Consider the following 21,040-nt stretch of genomic DNA (forward strand, 5'->3'; position numbering starts at 1 on the left):
AAAATAACCAGAAAAAGGGCATTCTTGACCAGGGTATTAATTTGTATTTTCAATGACATTGCTTGCAATAGTCTGACAGACGTAGCTTTCTCCATTTAACAAGTAATCAAGCAAGACTTCATCGCCAAGAGTACATAAAACATCCACGACTGAACTTCATCCCTTTTCATAAAGACAAAAGGATGTATCTTCAGCACGTAACTATAAATGCATAGCTAAAACACCATAACTTGATATACTCTAGAACTAATCACCGATACACCCTTAACAAAAAACTAACTTTAATTAACCGTTCAAGCACATTGGCCCTAAAATGCACTTCACTGCCGCAAAATACCAGATCGAACTATTACAAACATAACCCTTTACAATTTCCGTCAACTAAAAGGACAGAATTAGAAAGTAAAAAAAGGCAAAAAAAAATCCCAAATAAAACATCGCATGCACAACTATGTGTCAGCTAAAACACGACCACAACAACAGATATGACATAAAAGGGGAAGGCGCGAAGGACTGAATGCTTCTAATCCATATGCCGGGCACGTGAGAGGATGACGAAAACCTCCAGGTCACCACAGCCCTTCGCACGTTATCTACTTATGTTGAAAAGATCTCAACCTGAAAAGAAACAAGGATGAAATTGACTTAGCCCTGTAGCATATGGTAAATTATTAGTGATAAATATCAAGTAAATATTTCAGAATCAGAACATAACCTTCTCAATTGCAAAAGTTCCAGCACTCTGCAGAATCAATGCAACGCACCAATTAAAATAAACTTCTGATGATCATTAGCAAACATAGCATCCCCAGAATCCAAAACCTCAGCAAGGTACTTCTCAAAAGTAAATTCTTGACAACCTCTCTCGGTAAACTTCCTTTAAGCTTAAAAAGTGCAGCGCCAAGGAAAGTTCAGAGAGGTCAGCGGCCTGGCCTGGCTCCAAAGAAGTCCATTAATATGAGTTTAATAGCCTATGACGAAGATTTAGTTTAACACAGCAGTTTCGTGTCTAACCAAATGTCAAATCTTTGTAACACTCCACAGAGAAAGAGAAAGAATTTCAAACGAATATAATATCTAACGTATTACGATAAACATCTAATAAATATTAACAAAATCATTCCACAACGAAGATAAATATCTGATATATTAAGATTAACAAAACCATTCCATATAAGATGTCTCAGGATAACTCTAACAAAAGCCATTAGAATTTATCCCATAATATCTTTTAAAGTAATTACAAACACATTTTAAAACCTAATAAGCTCAGAAGCTCCTCCAAAATAGTATGCAGTAATTTAAAACCTCTATTAAGCCCCCTCATAAACACGTAAGCTCAAAATGCTATGTGGTAAATTTTTTGCACTTCCTCATCTTCGATGCATTTAGCTATACTTCTCGCTAACAGCCCAATCGTTTTCTCCCATGCTTTCTTTTTAATCTTATGCTTTATATACTCAACCTCATTCTCATTCAATCCAGCAAATTTAACAGCTGATTTCTTCAAATAAGCTTCAAGCTTTTTCTCCTCTACGCCTTTAGAAACCACCAGATGAGCTGCCTTATTTTCTTCTCGCTTACAGTGTGCTATCTCAATTTCAACACACATTTCTTCTCCTATACGCTTCTTCAATGCCACAATGTTGCTGTACAACAACAATACACAGAAAACAAGACGTTAAGGTTACGAGTGACATTCATTCAATGCCAAAATCTTGCTCCATTCAATGCCAAAATGAATATAGACAACAATTCACAACAGGTTAGAAGTAAAGGAACAAATAATGGAAGAATCATATTGAAAGAGAGACGAGAAACATACTCATAGGCATCCTGATATATCAGATACATCTGCCCATGCTCATGAACATTGCCATCCGTGTGTGGACCATGATTGGCAATCCTTACAGCATCTGGACCATGGTTGGCAATCCTTACTGCTCTAAAATTATCGCATTCTATAATCAGTCTTGTGTATTCTTGTTTTTCATCAAAATCTTCCAAGAATTGTTGCAAGAATTGCTCCAACCCAAGTCGAATGGCTATTAATTCTGTTTGAAGCGTATTCGTCATGTCAGGAACCATGACAAAAAACAAATCCCCCTTCACGTGGCCCAACCAATTTCTGAACAGGCCTCCAACGTACCCATCTCTTTTGGAGCCATTCTGATTGTCCACGCCATGTTCGTTCTTTATATTTTTCAATTGATCTTTTTCCACATCCTTTTCTTGGTCCAAGGATGCATCCACGTTGCACTTCAAACATCCCTCTTCGGGGTGGTGCCACCATAAAACTTGTGGTGGTACATTCAAGGCATTGATGCATCTCTTTGCTGGAAGAAGATCCTTTTGTTCTGGTGACAATACACAGATCAGATTCCTCGCCATCACATCACATAACTCAACTCTTTCAGAACACGGGATGCTGTTCATCCACTTACACCAGCCATCCGTTAAAACAAGCCTTTTTCCACGTTCAATTATCACCCTATTGTCCTCAGTCACTTTCGGTCTAAGTTTCAAAAGTTGAGGAGCATACTTCATCAAGAGTCTATCGTGCTCCTCGTTTGTCTGTAGAAAGCAAATACAAATTAAACAAATATGGAGTTGTCTGTTTTGTTGGTATTTTTCTTAAACTTGTGGTTGTTTTAGAGGTTACTAAAGATGGAGTTGTAGAAAAAAAATTGTCTTTCTAAAACATCCCTAAAACAGGGATGCCAAACATATTCCTGAATTGGAGGAAAAGTATCAACTAGTTAACTTCTTTTTATCATTCATGTCTAAACAATGTATCCTGGAGATAATATGTTATTCATAGAGATTTTCTGGTCTTCTATTTGCGCTAAAAATTTTGAAACTTTCAAGTATCGCAATTCATTTTCTTTTTCCTCCATTCCTTCTCCCAGCATTCACCTCTTTTTCTTCATGAAAATATTTGCCAAGTATTCTTCCTAAAATGCTGTTTTTTGGGTGTGACATCATTTATTTTGCAATCAGAGTTGCCTCAGTATCTTTTCTATGGGGGATTTTGCCATGATGAGGGTATCATTGGCATAACTCAACCTAGACGAGTTGCGGCTGTATCAGTCGCAAAATGGGTTGCTGAGGAATGTGGTGTGGCTCTGGGCCAAAAGGTTGGATATGCTATTAGATTTGATGATATGACCTCAGCCTCAACAAGAATCAAGTACATGACTGATGGATTGCTATTGAGGTACATTGTATAGCTGGTAATTTAGTTATATTTTTATATATCTGTGTTTTTGCAGTTTAAGATAGTTCAGGATTTACCTAACCTTTTGGGGATTAAGTCTATTGATAAATATCTAGAAGTTTGGTAATATCTTGATCTAAAAGACACTGTTTGTAGCAAGTAAGAATCAATTTTTACTGCTGATTGCTACTTTCAAAATGTGAATACAATTGTGGATAACAGGGAAGCATTATTGGACCCGTGTCTCTCGAAGTATTCAGTTATTATTGTAGATGAGGCTCATGAGAGAACAGTTCACACTGATGTGTTGCTTGGTCTGCTGAAGAGTGTGCAGAAAACAAGTCCAGTGTCAGTAAAGTAATGAATGGTCATGCCCAGAATGGGTTGCTAATGGGAGCAGAAAATGATAAGAGTTTCTTGATGCCATGCCATGGCAAGAAATTATCTCCACTAAAGTTAATTATCATGTCTGTCCACAAAACTTTAATTTCTTACTTAACACTTGAATAATGAACTCATACCAGTAAATTGGGTCTTACTTAATACTTGACTAATTAAACAATTGAAATACTTAACAGTTAAATAATTAATGGTACAGTAAAAACAAATAAAGAAGCATGACAGTGGCAACAGTAAAATAACAAAAAGAAAAAGTTCAAAAAGGAAAGCTAAATCCAAAAATAAGTATTCCGTGTCAATCAGTATCCATTGATAAGCTGGTATGGATAAGCCAAAATCATGACTCGTAGCAAATGAATGAACCCCAAAGTCTTGGGTGAAGAACAAGGACAAATACTTCAGAATATGAGCACTAGGAAATTCATAAATTTTACATACCAAAATGCATATCAAAGTTGCACATTAATTAATCGAGTCCATCCCAGAAATCACCAAAGTTAGTATAACCGTACCAAAGGTTTAAATTTGTCTGCCAAACTCACGAATTTGTTCCTGGTTGTCCTGGTGGCTGGTTCTGAGTCGTCCTTCACCAAAATTGTTGCAGAACACAAAGCATATCTCAGCCATTGTTTAGCTTGTACTCTTTTCTGAAGTACAGAAAATGCCATGATCTCAGATAGTTTTTTGACTATTTACCTCCACTACTTAAGCCATTTCTCATTCTCTTTTTCGCTTCTTCTTTCTTCTTCTCAAAGGAGGGTTTCTACCCCCAAATTATAAAGACACCTACCGTACAAGTGAGCATAAGCTGACCAATCCCAGCATTTCATGTCCTAAATGAAAAAACGAGAGTATTTCTTGGGATTATTGTATTTTGGGCCTAGGATATGAGAACACTTTGGCAGAGGCATAAAATACTTACTCTGCTAGTTAAAACTCAGCACATAAATAACCTCATTGTGATTATGTTAAGCTAAATTCTTTTTCCATGACAAAATTTTAGTCAAGTAAGTTAATGTTTCAAATTTCATTTACTTCATTTATTTTCTAATATTTTTAAAACTTCCAAGTTCCAAAATGTTCTTAGTCAACAATTTTTATTGTTTGATCATATTTCTAAAAATTTAGATGCAAGGTAGGGGTGGCAATTTCTGACACGACCCGAAAACACGACACGAACCTAACACGAAATTAATGGGTTTGGGTTCAAGTTTTGGGGGTTCGGGTCAGAATCGGGTCGAACCCGATGAACCCAAAAAGAAAACAGGTCAATTTCGGGTCAACCCGTGGTGACCTGATATGACCCGATATGACCCGTCTACAAATTAAAAATAATTTAATAAATATAAAAATTATTTTATCTAACTAAACTAAATCATTCTTTTTTTTCAAAGGCATTAATTACTTAATCCTAAATGAATTTATTTACCTTGTATGAAGTTAAAATTATTATATTTGGACAAATAATATAATTCGTTTTAATTTATTTTATATTTGGTTTGGAATAAAACACTTTTACGGTGTTTAATTTATTTTGGATTTGATTTGAAATTATTTATTTAAATTTTTATTACTTGATGATGTTATTAATTTTGTGAGAAATTGATTTTATTAGAATTTACAGTGATAAATTAATAAATTAAAATTAATTTTCGGGTCATTTCAGGTCGACCTGCCAACCCAAAATTTTCGGGTTCGTGTCAGATATACTGACCCGTCACGGGTTGACGGGTCGGGTTCAGGTCAACAGCTTTTTTGGCGGGTCGGGGCCAATCTGATTGGACCCGAATTGCCACCCCTAATGCAAGGGTGATAATATGAATAGGACAAAGGTATCAAAATGGCTAGAAGAAAAAATATGCTATTAGTACAATGCACAAATTTTAGAATACACAGGATCATAGAAATAAAGTACTAATTAAGAAATTCTAATCTCAACTCTAATCTAATTTTTTGTAAGGACATATAAATAACTCCACTTCATCCCATTTGTGCTGAAAAACAAATTGTGTAACTATAGGCCCCATTTTTCTTGTAAAAAAAATTTGGGTGAGTTCGACTCTGATCACTATCACAAGTCAAGACATGTCTCCGAGACTATAGGCCATTTACAGAGAACACACGCCCTTTTGTGAAGAAGTAACCCATCTTTGCCAATTGAACCAACTTGTATTAGTTATTGTAGGCCCATACTTTCTACCACATAGGAGTGGAACCATAATTGAAAAGATCTAAGATTGACGTTGTGAGAACCCGTATTTTTTTTCCATTTTCTAGGTTTTATTAAATTCAATGGCTTGTTTTCTGCATTTTCGTGATTAGGAAAATTTCTAGATACTTTTAAGGAGCAGATATAGTTTTTAGATGATTTTTCTAGTATCGAATAGTTTTTGAGAAATTAAGAGCGTATACCGGACGTGGGACCCACTAGGACAAAAAGTTCGAAAAAATTCGGCCAGTTAGGTTAAGTTTTGGATACTGGATTTAATTTACCGGGTGTTATGAGATAATTAGAGGTTACCAAGTGGATTGGTGTAAGAGAGACAAAAGCTAGGCAAGCAATTAATGAAAGTGACAAGTGTCACTTAGAGATTCATTACCATTTTTGACCACTATTCATTCTCTTACCAATTTATCAAAATAACTCAAAAAGTTGACCCCAAAATCCCCAAAATTTGCAAGCTCATGGCCGGCCCTCTCTAAGGAGAAAAGAAAAGAAAATCTCTCTAAAATTTTGCTCCAACCATGCTCAATCTTCAACTTCAACCGGTTAAATTTGTAATTGCTCCATAAAACTCCTCCATTTAAGGATTTTGAGGTGATTGGTGAAGTTGTTTGGAAAGTTAAGGTGTTGAATTGCTTCCTATCTTGTGTTATAATATAAAGTGAGTGACTAAGGAACTACTCTTTTCCTTCCACTAATGTTTAATTAGTAACTTATGTGAGTTGAGGTGATGATTATTGGTGCTATTTCATGATTTGGGTTGAGATTGATGACATTTTTCTATTTAATCATGTGATTTCTGTTTTAATATAATTTTTATGGTGTAGCCATGTATGATGATTGGAAATGGTATTTAAGGAAGTTAGAAGGTGGAAAAAGTGATTAATTGCTGGAAAATTCTGTTTTGGAAGAAAGTTGGAAAGTTAGGGTTTCTTTGATTTATATTCTGCCCGGCACTGTAGCTCATAATTAGGGGCCGAATTGACCTTGGGTTAAAACATGAAAGTTGTAGGGAATGATATTTTAGAGATGCCTGCAAAATTTCAGGTCAATCGGAGCAACGTAACTTGTGAAAAGATGGAATTACCCCTGCTACCCTGGTTTTACCCGAATTTGAGAATTGCTTCTGTAATGGGTTATTTTGGTTGGGAATGTTTTGAAATTGGTTGTTGAGATCTTCTGATGAATTGTAGTCCTGTTTCTTAGATTTCGGAGGACTTTGGAATTACTGGATTTGGACTTAGGTAGCCTGATTTATGATGTTTGCACCAGAATGCGATTTGTGAACCTGTTTTTGCGGTTCTGGTGTAGTAGATTGCATTTTTGACCTGGTTACCCTCGAAACTGGGTTGAGTGACCTTCTGTAACATTGTAGCCGTATCTCTTAGTTTCGAAACGGTGTATCTTGCACCTCCATCCGATAATCTTAGTGCCATTGGTACCAAAACCGTAAAATAGTGTCAAAAACTATTTTTTTTGGGTTAACACTTAACTCTATTTCCGGATTTTTCTGGTTTCCTCTAATGCTTATGTATGCTTATGGAACCCTATTTTGGTAGTATTTGGCATTGGTTTATGACTCGTTATCGAGTCTCATTGTACTTGTTTGCATGTTTTAGGGCGTGACGGTGGTTCATGACGCTCCTTTGACGGAGGTGAATGAAATATCATTTTCAAGCTTGGTGAGTGTACTACTCACTTGTGTGTTACTCTATTGCTTTGATACTTGAACTTGATGTGTTGAATGTTTATTGCACCTTCGATATTGAGTTAAGTGAGGGTGTACTTGATCACTCTCACTTATATGCCTTATATCATTGTTGTTATTGGAATGTTACATGAAATGAAAGTACATGACTTGGTGTCGTTAGACGAGTATCCAACGACCATGATTGTTACCATTGAATTCAACCCCATTGGTAGTTGATTGAATCGAGTCGGTGAGGGCTTGGTCGTGCCAATTAATAAACCTTGGGGACTGTTATATGAAATCTTGTAGTATGAGAGACTCTCGATTCCGGTATACTCGAGTAATACCACATTGCAAGTGTTTGGAGTTCGGGCCCGGTAGGGATATGTTGGGTGGAAGGAATGGAAGTAAAGTGGAGCCTACGGTTAGTTACTCTTAAACATTGACGGAGGGTCAATGAGATTCGATCAAGAATGCAAACGAGGAAAAGGGCTCTTGAGAGCCGCCCGTATCCTTTTATCACCACTATTGATGTGTGCCTTTGCTTACTTTGATGTATTGGAATGAAAAGTTTGATGCTTATATGAACTTGGTTGCTTGAGTGGTATTATCTCACTGGACGTAAGCTCACCTTATTCCTTTTGTTTTCCTTACAGGAAAATAAATACTTTTGGACTGCAATTGATAGTTGGTTGCCGAATTGAGATAGATGGACATATCTTTTGTATAACTCCTAGATTGAAACCCTAAATGTACTTTTGGGTCCGTTTCTCTTTTTGATTTGGCAAACCGTACATGTATCCACATTTGAATAACTTTTGTATGCCACTTTGGATTGTATATACTTAATTTCAACATGTAAATATTTGCTTGATGTCTGGTTGGGTTTTGACGTGTCGGTTACTATTTATGGCCGACTCCGTATTAGATCGCTCTAAACTGAACCGTTAGTCCTGGCGAGAGTTGGGGAGGCAGTCCGCTAACCTCTTTGGTTCGCCTTAGGGGAAGGTGGGGCTGTCACAGGTGGTATCAGAGCCTAGGTTTGAATTGGCCTGGGTATATTAGAAATGCTTGATTTGAGGATTATTTTGGTTACGTCCTTTAAGATTATTCTACTTATTTCTTCTTTTGGTGTAGGATGGACGGTCATGGGGAGCCTAGCAGTCCCCCTGCTGGAGAGCTACCCCGTGGGGTGCTTCCGGTGATTTCGTATCAGATCCAGCCCAGAGGGGCCGTTGTGCGTTGGAGCCCGGCTAACCGCCTCCGACGTTGCGAGTGTCGACACAAGTACGCTTACCCTAACGCTCTGGTGTTGGCCGTGGCTGAGGAGCGTAAGGAGTTAGCCGCAAATAATGCTAGGCTTGAGGCCGAGGTGAACCAGCTTAGGGCGGTCAACGAGAAACAGGCCGAGCACATTAAGGGATTAGAGTACGACGTGCTTGAGGCAGATGATAGGGTAGATGACCTCTGCACTCAATTTAGGGAAGTTCGTGAGCGTGAGACTAAGCGAGCTCGAAAGGTTAAGGTTCGAGCCGCATCGATCCTAAACCTTTGCGCGGACGTGGTCGAGGGCGTGAGTGACGAGGATTCGTGTGCGGGACCCGAGGCTAGGGTTGGATCCACCCCGTCGGGTGGGTGTTCTAGCTCGTCGTCGGACTAGGTCGCGACTCCTAGAGTTTTTGGGATAGTTTTGTTTTTGTATATAGCGCGGATAGGGAAAAGAGCCTTAGCTAATCGTTTTGTACGTTTGTATTAGTTACGTGTATATTTCTTTTGATAAGGCCATTCCCTCGTGGATTGTCCATGTTTGTACTTGACTTGACTGTACTTGACTTGACTGGTTGGTGATATGTGTGTTGTTTGCCTTGTTGGGAATGTATATATATGTTTGTTTGTTCAAGTTTTGGGTTTTATGTACATGTGTTGCTCTTATATTGGTTTAGTACATTTGCCTAGATCAAGTAGAGTTCATGGAAGGTACACGGAGTGGACGGGGACGTGGGCGCGGAAATAGACAATCCACATCGAATAGGGGTACTGGGGAACCCTCATCTGGACCTAATCCTGACCCCAACGTGCAAATCGCTGCCGCTATGCAGCAAATGACCAACTTGCTGGCACAAGTGGTGCAGCAACAGGGCCAAAACCCAAACCCTAATCCTGGAAACCCTGACAATCACGTCGAGAGCGAAGACAGAACTCTTGAACGATTTCAAAAGTTTGCTCCACCCAAGTTCATTGGAGGACCCGATCCGGATGTCACCGAAAGGTGGCTCGAGAAGATGGTCGATATTTTCGCTGCCTTGCACTATACCGAAGAACGACAGGTGACTTTTGCCGTTTTCCAGCTGGAAGGGGCGGCTCGTTCCTGGTGGAATGTCATTCGGCAAAACTAGGAGCGGGAACAAACGCCCAGGACTTGGGTAAATTTTATGAGAGAGTTTAACGCGAAATTTTTCCCTCCTCTAGTTCAGGAGAGGAAGGAAGATGAGTTTATTCAACTCCGCCAAGGGGCTCAGTCTGTAGCGGAGTACGAAAGCCAGTTCACGCGCTTATCCAAATTTGCCCCTGAGTTGATTCTGACGGAGCAACGGCGAATTAGGCGTTTTATCTAGGGCCTAAACGTGGAAATTCAGAAGGATCTCGCGGTGGCCCAGATTAACGCTTTTAGCGAGACCGTTGAAAAGGCCCAACGGGTAGAGAGCGCCAGAGTACAAGTACGGAACTTCCAGGCGAAAAAACGAGATTTTCCTGGAAGCAGTTCCGGACAAGGGGATAAAGATACCCCCTCCAAGTTCGGACGAGGAGTTGGAGGTGGCCGACAGACGAGTTTCGGCAGAGGGGCTCAGACCAGGGGTGGCTCAACCGAGAGAGGCCAGGCCGGAAACTTCCAGAAGGGTTCAGGTTCGGCGTCCCGTGGGCCTTGTGGGTACTGCGGAAAGCCGAATCACTCTGAGAATAATTGCTGGAAGAAGGGAGGCAAATGTCTGCGATGCGGAAGCGCAGACCACCAGCTTGCTACCTGCCCACTCTTAAAGCAAGACGGAAAGAGAACTCAAACCGCGCCAAAGACTAACACGGTACCGGTTAAGGGGGATGGGACGAAACCTAAGGTGCCAACTCGAGTATATTCGTTAGAACCACGACAGGTCCCAGATTCCTCAGAGGTCGTGGAAGGTACGATCCCTATTTTCCATCGTTTTGCCAAAATTTTAATAGATCCTGGTGCCACTCATTCCTTTGTTAACCCTGACTTCATGTGTGACATCGATATAAAACCTGCTAGTTTACCATACGACCTAGAAGTTAGTACACCTACGCGGAATCAACGTTTGGTCACTAGTATGGTTTATAGGGATTGTGAAGTGTGGATAGGAGAGAAGAGATTATTTGGGGATTTGATAAATTTGGTCATTAATGGGTATGATGTAATTCTGGGTATGGACTGGCTCGCCAAGTATAATGTCCAACTGGATTGTAAAACAAAAATGGTAGAATTCCGCATCCCTGGTGAGACAACTTTAAGGTTGGACATAAGGGGTAGGTTAGCCTCATCTGCGTTGATTTCGGGCATTCGGGCTAGGAAACTGCTAAGTAGAGGAATCAACGTTTGGTCACTAGTATGATTTATAGGGATTGTGAAGTGTGGATAGGAGAGAAGAGATTGTTAGGGGAATTGATAAATTTGGTCATTAACGGGTATGATGTAATTCTGGGTATAGACTGGCTCGCCAAGTATAATGCCCAATTGGATTGTAAAACAAAAGTGGTAGAATTCCGCATCCCTGGTGAGACAACTTTAAGGTTGGACATAAGGGGTAGGTTAGCCTCATCTGCGTTGATTTCGGGCATTCGGGCTAGGAAACTGCTAAGTAGAGGGGCGCAAGGATTTTTGGCCTTTCTGATCAATACCCCTTCGGATAAGTTAAAAGTGGAGGACGTGCCCATAGTGAAGGAATTTCCGGATGTGTTTCCTGATGAGTTAGTAGCTCTACCTCCAGAAAGAGAGATTGAATTCAAAATAGACCTGCTACCGGGATCCTCACCTATCTCAAAAACACCATACCGAATGGCCCCTGCAGAGCTCAAGGAGCTAAAGTTGCAATTACAGAACCTTCTAGAGCGGGGATTCATTCAAGAGAGTGGATCTCCTTGGGGAGCTCCTGTATTGTTTGTGAAGAAAAAAGACGGTGGATTGCGGATGTGTATCGACTATCGGGGCCTGAATAATATCACGATGAAAATTAAGTATCCACTGCCCCACATAGATGAGTTGTTTGACTAGTTGCAAGGAGCGGTGGTTTTCTCGAAACTGGATCTCCGTCAAGAGTATTATCAGCTATTAATCAGGAAGGAAGGCATTCCGAAAATCGCATTCAACTCGAGATATGGGCATTACGAGTTTGCAGTTATGCCCTTTGGATTAACGAATGCTCCTGCCGCCTTCATGGATTTAATACATAGGGGTTTTAAGCCCTACCTGGATAGCTTTGTCGTGGTCTTCATCGATGACATTCTAATCTATTCCAAGACGCGTGAAGAGCATGAGCAGCACTTGAGGGTTGTTTTACAAACCCTAAGAGACCATCAACTGTACGCCAAGTTCAGCAAGTGCGAATTTTGACTGGAGAAAATCGCTTTTCTAGGGCACGTAATCACCCACGAAGGCATCTCGGTTGACACAGCGAAAGTAGAGGCTGTGACTAATTGGAAGAGGCTAGAAAATTCCACCGAGGTCCGCAGCTTTCTAGGACTGACTGGATATTATCGGCGTTTCATCAAGAACTTTTCCAAATTAGCCGGTCCTCTAACTGACTTGACAAAGAAACATGGTCGATTCATTTGGAATGCCCGATGTGAGACAAGTTTTCAAGAACTAAAGGAAAGGTTGACCATGGCTCCAGTGCTAGTCTTGCCAAATGGAGTGGACGGATTTGCTGTGTATACGGACGCGTCACGAGAAGGCCTGGGTTGCGTGTTAATGCAGAACCGTAATATGATCTCTTTTACCTCTAGGAAGTTGAAACTTCACGAGCAGAATTACCCGACGTATGATCTGGAACTAACTGCCGTTGTTTTCGCTCTTAAAAAGTGGAGGCACTACCTATATGGGGTAACCTTCGAGGTTTACTCCGATCACAAAAGCCTTGGGTACCTCTTCAAGTTGATACGGCAACGACTCCAAACTGCTCAAAGCCGACAAAAGAGCTATGCGGACAATCGAAGAAAAGATTTGGAGTTCGAAGTTGGAGACCGTGTTTTCCTCAAGGTTACACCGTTACGGAGTGTCACGGCGGGCAAAGGAAAGAAGCTCCAACCGAGGTTCGTTGGACCCTTCAAGATCCTACAGAGGATAGGTGCAATAGCATATAGGCTATAGCTGCCGTCAAGTCACTCTAGAATTCACGACGTCTTCCACGTCTCGATGCTAAAGAAGTACTCATTTGACCCATCCCATATCATACAACCCGAGGAGATCGACGTAGACGAATCGCTTGCTTACGAAGAGAAACCTGTTCAAGTACTTGACTGGAAAGTTAAAGAGCTAAGAAACAAGCAGATTCCGTTGGTTAAGATACTGTGGAGAAAACATGGGGTAGAGGAAGTTACATGGGAGATGGAAGAAGAAATGCGAAAGAAATACCCTGAACTTTTCGTGAGTTGAGGTGAGAAATTTCGAGGGCGAAATTCTTTTAAGGGGGTGAGAGTGTGAGAACCCGTATTTTTTTTCATTTTCTAGGTTTTATTATATTCAATGGCTTGTTTTCTGCATTTTCGTGATCAGGAAAATTTCTATATATTTTTAAGGAGCATATATAGATTTTAAATGATTTTCCTAGTATCGAATAGTTTTTGAGAAATTAAGAGCGTATACCGGACGTGGGACCCACTAGGACAAAAAGTTTGAAAAAATTCGGCCAGTTAGGTTAAGTTTTGGATACTGAATTTAATTTATCTGGTGTTATGAGATAATTAGAGGTTACCAAATGGATTGGTGTATGAGAAACAAAAGTTAGGCAAACAATTAATGAAAGTGACAAGTGTTACTTAGAGATTCATTACCATTTTTTATCACTATTCACTCTCTTACCAATTTATCAAAATAACTCAAAAAAGTTGACCCAACAATCCCCAAAATTTGCAAGCTCATGGCCGGCCCTCTCTAAGGAGAAAAGAAAAGAAAAGCTCTCCAAAATTTTGCTCCAACCTTGCTCAATCTTCAACTTCAACCGGTTAAATTTGTAATTGCTCCATAAAACTCCTCCATTTAAGGATTTTGAGGTGATTGGTGAAGTTGTTTGGAAAGTTAAGGTGTTGAATTGCTTCCTATCTTGTGTTATAATATAAAGTGAGTGACTAAGGAACTACTCTTTTCCTTCCACTAATGTTTAATTAGTAACTTATGTGAGTTGAGGTGATGATTATTGGTGCTATTTCATGATTTGGGTTGAGATTGATGACATTTTTCTATTTAATCATGTGATTTCTGTTTTAATATAATTTTTATGGTGTAGCCATGTATGATGATTGGAAATGGTATTTAAGGAAGTTAGAAGGTGGAAAAAGTGATTAATTGCTGGAAAATTCTGTTTTGGAAGAAAGTTGGAAAGTTAGGGTTTCTTTGATTTATATTCTGCCCGGCACTGTAGCTCATAATTAGGGGCCGAATTGACCTTGGGTTAAAACATGAAAGTTGTAGGGAATGATATTTTAGAGATGCCTGCAAAATTTCAGGTCAATCGGAGCAACGTAACTTGTGAAAAGATGGAATTACCCCTGCTACCCTGGTTTTACCCGAATTTGAGAATTGCTTCTGTAATGGGTTATTTTGGTTGGGAATGTTTTGAAATTGGTTGTTGAGATCTTCTGATGAATTGTAGCCCTATTTCTTAGCTTTCTGAGGGTATTGGAATTACTGAATTTGGACTTAGGTAGCCTGATTTATGATGTTTGCACCAGAATGCGATTTGTGAACCTGTTTTTACGGTTCTGGTGTAGTAGATTGCATTTTTGACTTGGTTACCCTCGAAACTGGGCTGAGTGACCTTCTCTAACATTGTAGCCCTATCTCTTAGCTTCGAAACGATGTATCTTGCACCTCCATCCGATAATCGTAGTGCCATTGGTATCAAAACCGCAAAATAGTGTCAAAAACTATTTTTTTTGGGTTAACACTTTACTCCATTTCCGGATTTTTCTGGTTTCCTCTAATGCTTATGTATGCTTATGGAACCCTATTTTGGTAGCATTTGGCATTGGTTTATGATTCGTTATCGAGTCTCATTGTACTTGTTTCATGTTTTAGGGCGTGACGGTGGTTCACGACGCTCCTTTGACGGAGGTGCATGAAATATCATTTTCAAGTTTGGTGAGTGTACTACTCACTTGTGTGTTACTCTATGGCTTTGATACTTGAACTTGATGTGTTGAATGTTTATTGCACATTCGATATTGAGTTAAGTGAGGGTGTACTTGATCACTCTCACTTATATGCCTTATATCATTGTTGTTATTGGAATGTTACATGGAATGTTACATGAAATGAAAGTACATAACTTGGTGTCGTTTGGACGAGTATCCAACGACCATGATTATTACCATTGAGCTCAAACCCATTGGTAGTTGATTGAATCGAGCCGGCGAGGGCTTGGTCGTGCCAATTAATAAACCTTGGGGACTGTTATATGGAATCTTGTAGTATGAGAGACTCTCGATTACGGTATACTCGAGCAATACCACATTGCAAGTGTTTGGAGTTCGAGCCCGGTAGGGGTATGTTAGGTGGAAGGAATGGAAGTAAAGTGGAGCCTACGGTTGGTTACTCTTAAACATTGACGGAGGGTCAATGAGATTCGATCAAGAATGCAAACGAGGAAAAGGGCTCTTGAGAGCCGCCCGTATCCTTTTATCACCACTATTGATGTGTGCATTTGCTTACTTTGATGTATTGGAATGAAAAACTTGATGCTTATATGAACTTGGTTGCTTGAGTGGTATTATCTCACTGGGCGTAAGCTCACCCTATTCCTTTTGTTTTCCTTACAGGAAAATAAATACTTTTGGACTGCAATTGATAGTTGGTTGCCGAATTGAGCTAGATGGACATATCTTTTGTATAACTCTAGATTGAAACCCTAAATGTACTTTTGGGTCCGTTTCTCTTTTGATTTGGCAAACCATACATGTATCCACTTTTGAATACTTTTGTATGCCACTTTGGATTGTATATGCTTAATTTCAACATGTAAATGTTTGCTTGATATTTGGTTGGGTTTGACGTGTCGGTTACTATTCATGACCGGCTCCGATTTCATTTTTTTTTTATTTTGGGATTTTGACTTGTTTACTCGCGTTTGTAAGTTCCGGAACGTATTAGATCGCTCTGAACTGAACCGTTAGTCCTGGCGAGAGTTGGGCAGGCAGTCCGCTAACCCCTTTGGTTCGCCTTAGGGGAAGGTGGGGCTGTCACAGGTGGTATCAGAGCCTAGGTTTGAATTAGCCTGGGTGTAATAGAAATGCTCGATTTGAGGATTATTTTGGTTACGTCCTTTAAGATTATTATACTTATTTCTTCTTTTGGTGTAGGATGGACGGTCATGGTGAGCCTAGTAGTCCCCATGCTGGAGAGCTACCCCGTGGAGTGCTTCCGGTGATTCCGTACCAGATCCGGCCCAGAGGGGCCGTTGTGCGTTGGAGCCCGGCTAACCGCCTCCGACGTTGCGAGTGTCGACACAAGTACGCTTACCCTAACGCCTTAGTGTGGGCCGTGGCCGAGGAGCGTAAGGAGTTGGCCGCAGATAATGCTAGGCTTGAGGCCGAGGTGAACCAGCTTAGGGCGGCCAATGAGAAACAGGCTGAGCGCATTAAGGGTCTGGAGTACGACGTGCTAGAGGTAGAGGATAGGGTTGATGATCTCTGTACTCAGCTTAGGGAGACGCGTGAGCGCGAGTCTAAGAGAGCCCGAAAGGTGAAGGTTCGAGCCGCATCGATCCTGAACCTCTGCGCGGACGTGGTCGAGGGCGTGAGTGACGAGGACTCGTGTGCGGGACCCGAGGCTGGGGTTGGATCCACCCCGTCGGGTGGGTCTTCTAGCTCGTCGTCGGACTAGGTCACGACTCCTAGAGTTTTTGGGATAGTTTTGTTTTTGTATATAGGGCGGATAGGGAAAAGAGCCTTAGCTAATCGTTTTGTACGTTTGGATTAGCTACGTGTATATTTCTTTTGATGAGGCCATTCCCTCGTGGATTGTCCATGTTTGTACTTGACTTGACTGGTTGTTGATATGTGTGTTGTTTGCCTTGTTTGGAATGTATATATATGTTTGTAAAAGTTTTTGGGTTTTACTTCCATATATTGTGCTTATATTGGTTTAGTACATTTGCCTAGACCAAATAGAGTTCATGGAAGGTACACGGAGTGGACGGGGACGTGGGCGCGGAATAGACAACCACACCGAATAGGGGTACTGGGGAACCCTCATCTGGACCTAATCCTGACCCCAACGTGCAAATCGCTGCCGCTATGCAGCAAATGACCAACTTGCTGGCACAAGTGGTGCAGCAACAGGGCCAAAACCCAAACCCTAATCCTAGAAACCCTGGCAATCACGTGGCAAGAGCGAAGAGAGCGAAGACAGAGCTCTTGAACGATTTCAAAAGTTTGCTCCACCCAAGTTCATTGGGGGACCCAATCCGGATGTCGCCGAAAGGTGGCTCGATAAGATGGTCGATATTTTCGCTGCCCTGCACTATACCGAAGAACGGCAGGTGACTTTTGCCGTTTTCAAGTTGGAAGGGACGGCTCGTTCCTGGTGAGGGACGGCTCGTTCCTGGTGGAATGTCATTCGGCAAAAATGGGAGCGGGAACAAACGCCCAGGACTTGGGTAAATTTTATGAGAGAGTTTAACGCGAAATTTTTCCCACCTCTAGTTCAGGAGAGGAAGGAAGATGAGTTTATTCGACTCCGCCAAGGAGCTCAGTCTGTAGCGGAGTACGAAAATCAGTTCACGCGCTTATCCAAATTTGCCCCTGAGTTGATTATGACGGAGTAACGGCGAATTAGGCGTTTTATCCAGGGCCTAAACGTGGAAATTCAGAAGGACCTCTCGGTGGCCCAGATTAACGCTTTTAGCGAGGCCGTTGAGAAGGTCCAACGGGTAGAGAGCGCTAGAGTACAAGTACGGAACTTCCAGACGAAGAAGCGGGGTTTTCCTGGAAGCAGTTCCGGGCAAGGGGATAAAGGTACCCCATCCAAGTTCGGACGAGGAGTTGGAGGTGTCCGACAGACGAGTTTCAGCAGAGGGGCTCAGACCAGGGATGGCTCAACCGAGAGAGGCCAGGGCGGAAACTTGTAGAAGGGTTCAGGTTCGGCGTCCCATGGGCTTTGTGGGTACTGCGGAAAGCCGAATCACTCTGAAGATAATTACTGGAAGAAGGGAGGCAACTGTCTGCGATGCGGAAGCGCAGACCACCAGCTTGTTACCTGCCTACTCTTAAAGCAAGACGGAAAGGGAACTCAAATCGCGCCAAAGACTAACACGGTACCGGTTAAGGGGGATGGGACGAAACCTAAGGTGCCAACTCGAGTATATTCGTTAGAACCACGACAGGTCCCAGATTCCTCAGATGTCGTGGAAGGTACGATCCCTATTTTTCACCGTTTTGCAAAAGTTTTAATTGATCCTGGTGCCACTCATTCCTTTGTTAACCCTGATTTCATGTGTGGCATCGATATAAAACCTGCTAATTTACCATACGACCTAGAAGTTAGTACACCTACGCGGAATCAACGTTTGGTCACTAGTATGATTTATAGGGATTGTGAAGTGTGGATAGGAGAGAAGAGATTGTTAGGGGAATTGATAAATTTGGTCATTAAGGGGTATGATGTAATTCTGGGTATAGACTGGCTCGCCAAGTATAATGCCCAATTGGATTGTAAAACAAAAGTGGTAGAATTCTGCATCCCTGGTGAGACAACTTTAAGGTTGGACATAAGGGGTAGGTTAGCCTCATCTGCGTTGATTTCGGGCATTCGGGCTAGGAAACTGCTAAGTAGAGGGGCGCAAGGATTTTTGGCCTTTCTGATCAATACCCCTTCGGATAAGTTAAAGGTGGAGGACGTGCCCATAGTGAAGGAATTTTCGGATGTGTTTCCTGATGAGTTAGTAGCTCTACCTCCGGAAAGAGAGATTGAATTCAAAATAGACCTGCTACCGGGATCCTCACCTATCTCAAAAACACCATACCGAATGGCCCCTGCAGAGCTCAAGGAGCTAAAGTTGCAATTACAGAACCTTCTGGAGCGGGGATTCATTCAAGAGAGTGGATCTCCTTGGGGAGCTCCTGTATTGTTTGTGAAGAAAAAAGACGGTGGATTGCGGATGTGTATCGACTATCGGGGCCTGAATAATATCACGATGAAAATTAAGTATCCACTGCCCCACATAGATGAGTTGTTTGACTAGTTGCAAGGAGCGGTGGTTTTCTCGAAACTGGATCTCCGTCAAGAGTATTATCAGCTATTAATCAGGAAGTAAGACATTCCGAAAATCGCCTTCAACTCGAGATATGGGCATTACGAGTTTGCAGTTATGCCCTTTGGATTAACGAATGCTCCTGCCGCCTTCATGGATTTAATACATAGGGGTTTTAAGCCCTACCTGGATCGCTTTGTCGTGGTCTTCATCGATGACATTCTAATCTATTCCAAGACGCGTGAAGAGCATGAGCAGCACTTGAGAGTTGTTTTACAAACCCTAAGAGACCATCAACTGTACGCCAAGTTCAGCAAGTGCGAATTTTGGCTGGAGAAAATCAATTTTCTAGGGCACGTAATCTCCCACGAAGGCATCTCGGTTGACCCGGAGAAAGTAGAGGCTGTGATTAATTGGAAGAGGCCAGAAAATTTCACCGAGGTCCGCAGCTTTCTAGGACTGGATGGATATTACCGGCGTTTCATCAAGAACTTTTCCAAACTAGCCGGTCCTCTAACTAACTTGACAAAGAAACATTGTCGATTCATTTCGAATGCTCGATGTGAGACAAGTTTTCAAGAACAAAAGGAAAGGTTGACCATGGCTCCAGTGCTAGTCTTGCCAAACGGAGTGGACGGATTTGCTATGTATACGGACGCGTCACGAGAAGGCTTGGGTTGCGTGTTAATCCAGAACCGTAATGTGATATCTTTTGCCTCTAGGAAGTTGAAACTTCACGAGCAGAATTACCCGACGCATGATCTGGAATTAGCTGCCGTTGTTTTCGCTCTTAAAAAGTGGAGGCACTACCTATATGGGGTAACCTTCGAGGTTTACTCCGATCACAAAAGTCTTAGGTACCTCTTTTCACAGAAGGAATTAAACATGAGGCAGCGACGGTGGATGAAATTTCTGTAGGATTACGACTGTACCATCAACTACCATCCAGGCAAGGCGAACGTATTGGCCGATGCTTTGAGTCGCAAGGCGCAAGTAGCAGGGTTAATGATTAAAGAGTGGAATTTACTCGAGTCGGTTTGCGAGTGAAAACCCTACCTTGGGAATCATAAAGTGATTTTTGGTAACATTACGGTAACCTCCACCCTCTTGGAAAGGATTAAAGAAGCTCAAAAGGAAGATTCACTGGTGCAGAAATGGGGAGAGAAAATGGGAAAAAGAGAAACAACTGATTTCAATTTTAGTCCTGAAGGTGTTTTAAAATACCGAAACCGAATAGTGGTTCCGAAGGATGAGTCGTTGAAAACGGAGATTCTAGAGGAAGCCCATCGGTCCAAGTATACAATCCATCCGGGTAGTAGCAAGATGTATCAGGACTTGAAGGGAGCCTATTGGTGGGATAATATGAAGAAGGAAATCGCTCTATACGTGCAAAAATGTCTCATTTGCCAACAGGTTAAGGCGGAGTATCAAAAATCATCGGGTTTGTTACAACCTCTTGAGATACCTGAATGGAAGTGGGAAAACATCACCATGGACTTCGTCTCAGGTTTGCCGCGAACGCAGCGAGGACACGATGCTGTTTGGGTGATCGTCGATCGATTAACCAAGTCGGCCCATTTCTTGCCAGTGAACATGAAGTACTCCATGGACAAGTTGGCCCAACTGTACGTGGACGGGATTGTAAAGCTACACGGTATTCCTGTGAGCATCGTCTCCGATAGAGATCCCCGGTTCGTATCTCGATTTTGGCAGAAGTTCCAGGAGACTCTAGGGACTAAACTCAATCTAAGCACCACCTATCATTCTCAGACGGATGGACAATCGGAACGGACAATCCAAACTCTCGAGGACATGCTACGGACTTGCATTCTGAATTTTGGAGGCAACTGGGGTCAACACATGACCTTAGTAGAGTTTGCGTACAACAACAGCTACCATTCGTCGATTCAAATGGCCCCATACGAGGCACTATATGGACGAAAATGCCGATCACCGATCTATTGGGACGAAATTGGCGAGAGAAAGGCATTAGATCCAACCACTATTCCATGGATGGAAGAGGCTCGAGAAAA

At 41.7% G+C, this 21,040-nt stretch overlaps 1 protein-coding gene across 2 annotated transcripts in view; it reads right to left on the bottom strand.

The window, feature by feature from the left end:
* Nucleotides 1-1,184: 1,184 nt before the first annotated feature.
* Nucleotides 1,185-21,040, bottom strand: part of LOC113764702 — a 36,157-nt gene continuing 16,301 nt past the window's right edge. Inside the window, exons 5-7 of one of the 2 annotated variants that reach the window (XM_027308668.1) lie at nt 4,129-4,263; nt 1,826-2,574; nt 1,185-1,649 (exon numbers count right to left, since the gene is read on the bottom strand). In XM_027308668.1, the coding sequence (XP_027164469.1) occupies nt 1,340-1,649; nt 1,826-2,547 (1,032 nt within the window). In that variant the 5' untranslated portion in view covers nt 2,548-2,574; nt 4,129-4,263 and the 3' untranslated portion in view covers nt 1,185-1,339. The remainder of the gene's footprint in view (nt 1,650-1,825; nt 2,575-4,128; nt 4,264-21,040) is intronic. The other variant, XM_027308669.1, reaches the window with a different exon arrangement.

This window comes from Coffea eugenioides, chromosome 3 (assembly GCF_003713205.1).
Source record: "Coffea eugenioides isolate CCC68of chromosome 3, Ceug_1.0, whole genome shotgun sequence".
NCBI classification, from domain to species: Eukaryota; Viridiplantae; Streptophyta; class Magnoliopsida; order Gentianales; family Rubiaceae; genus Coffea; species Coffea eugenioides.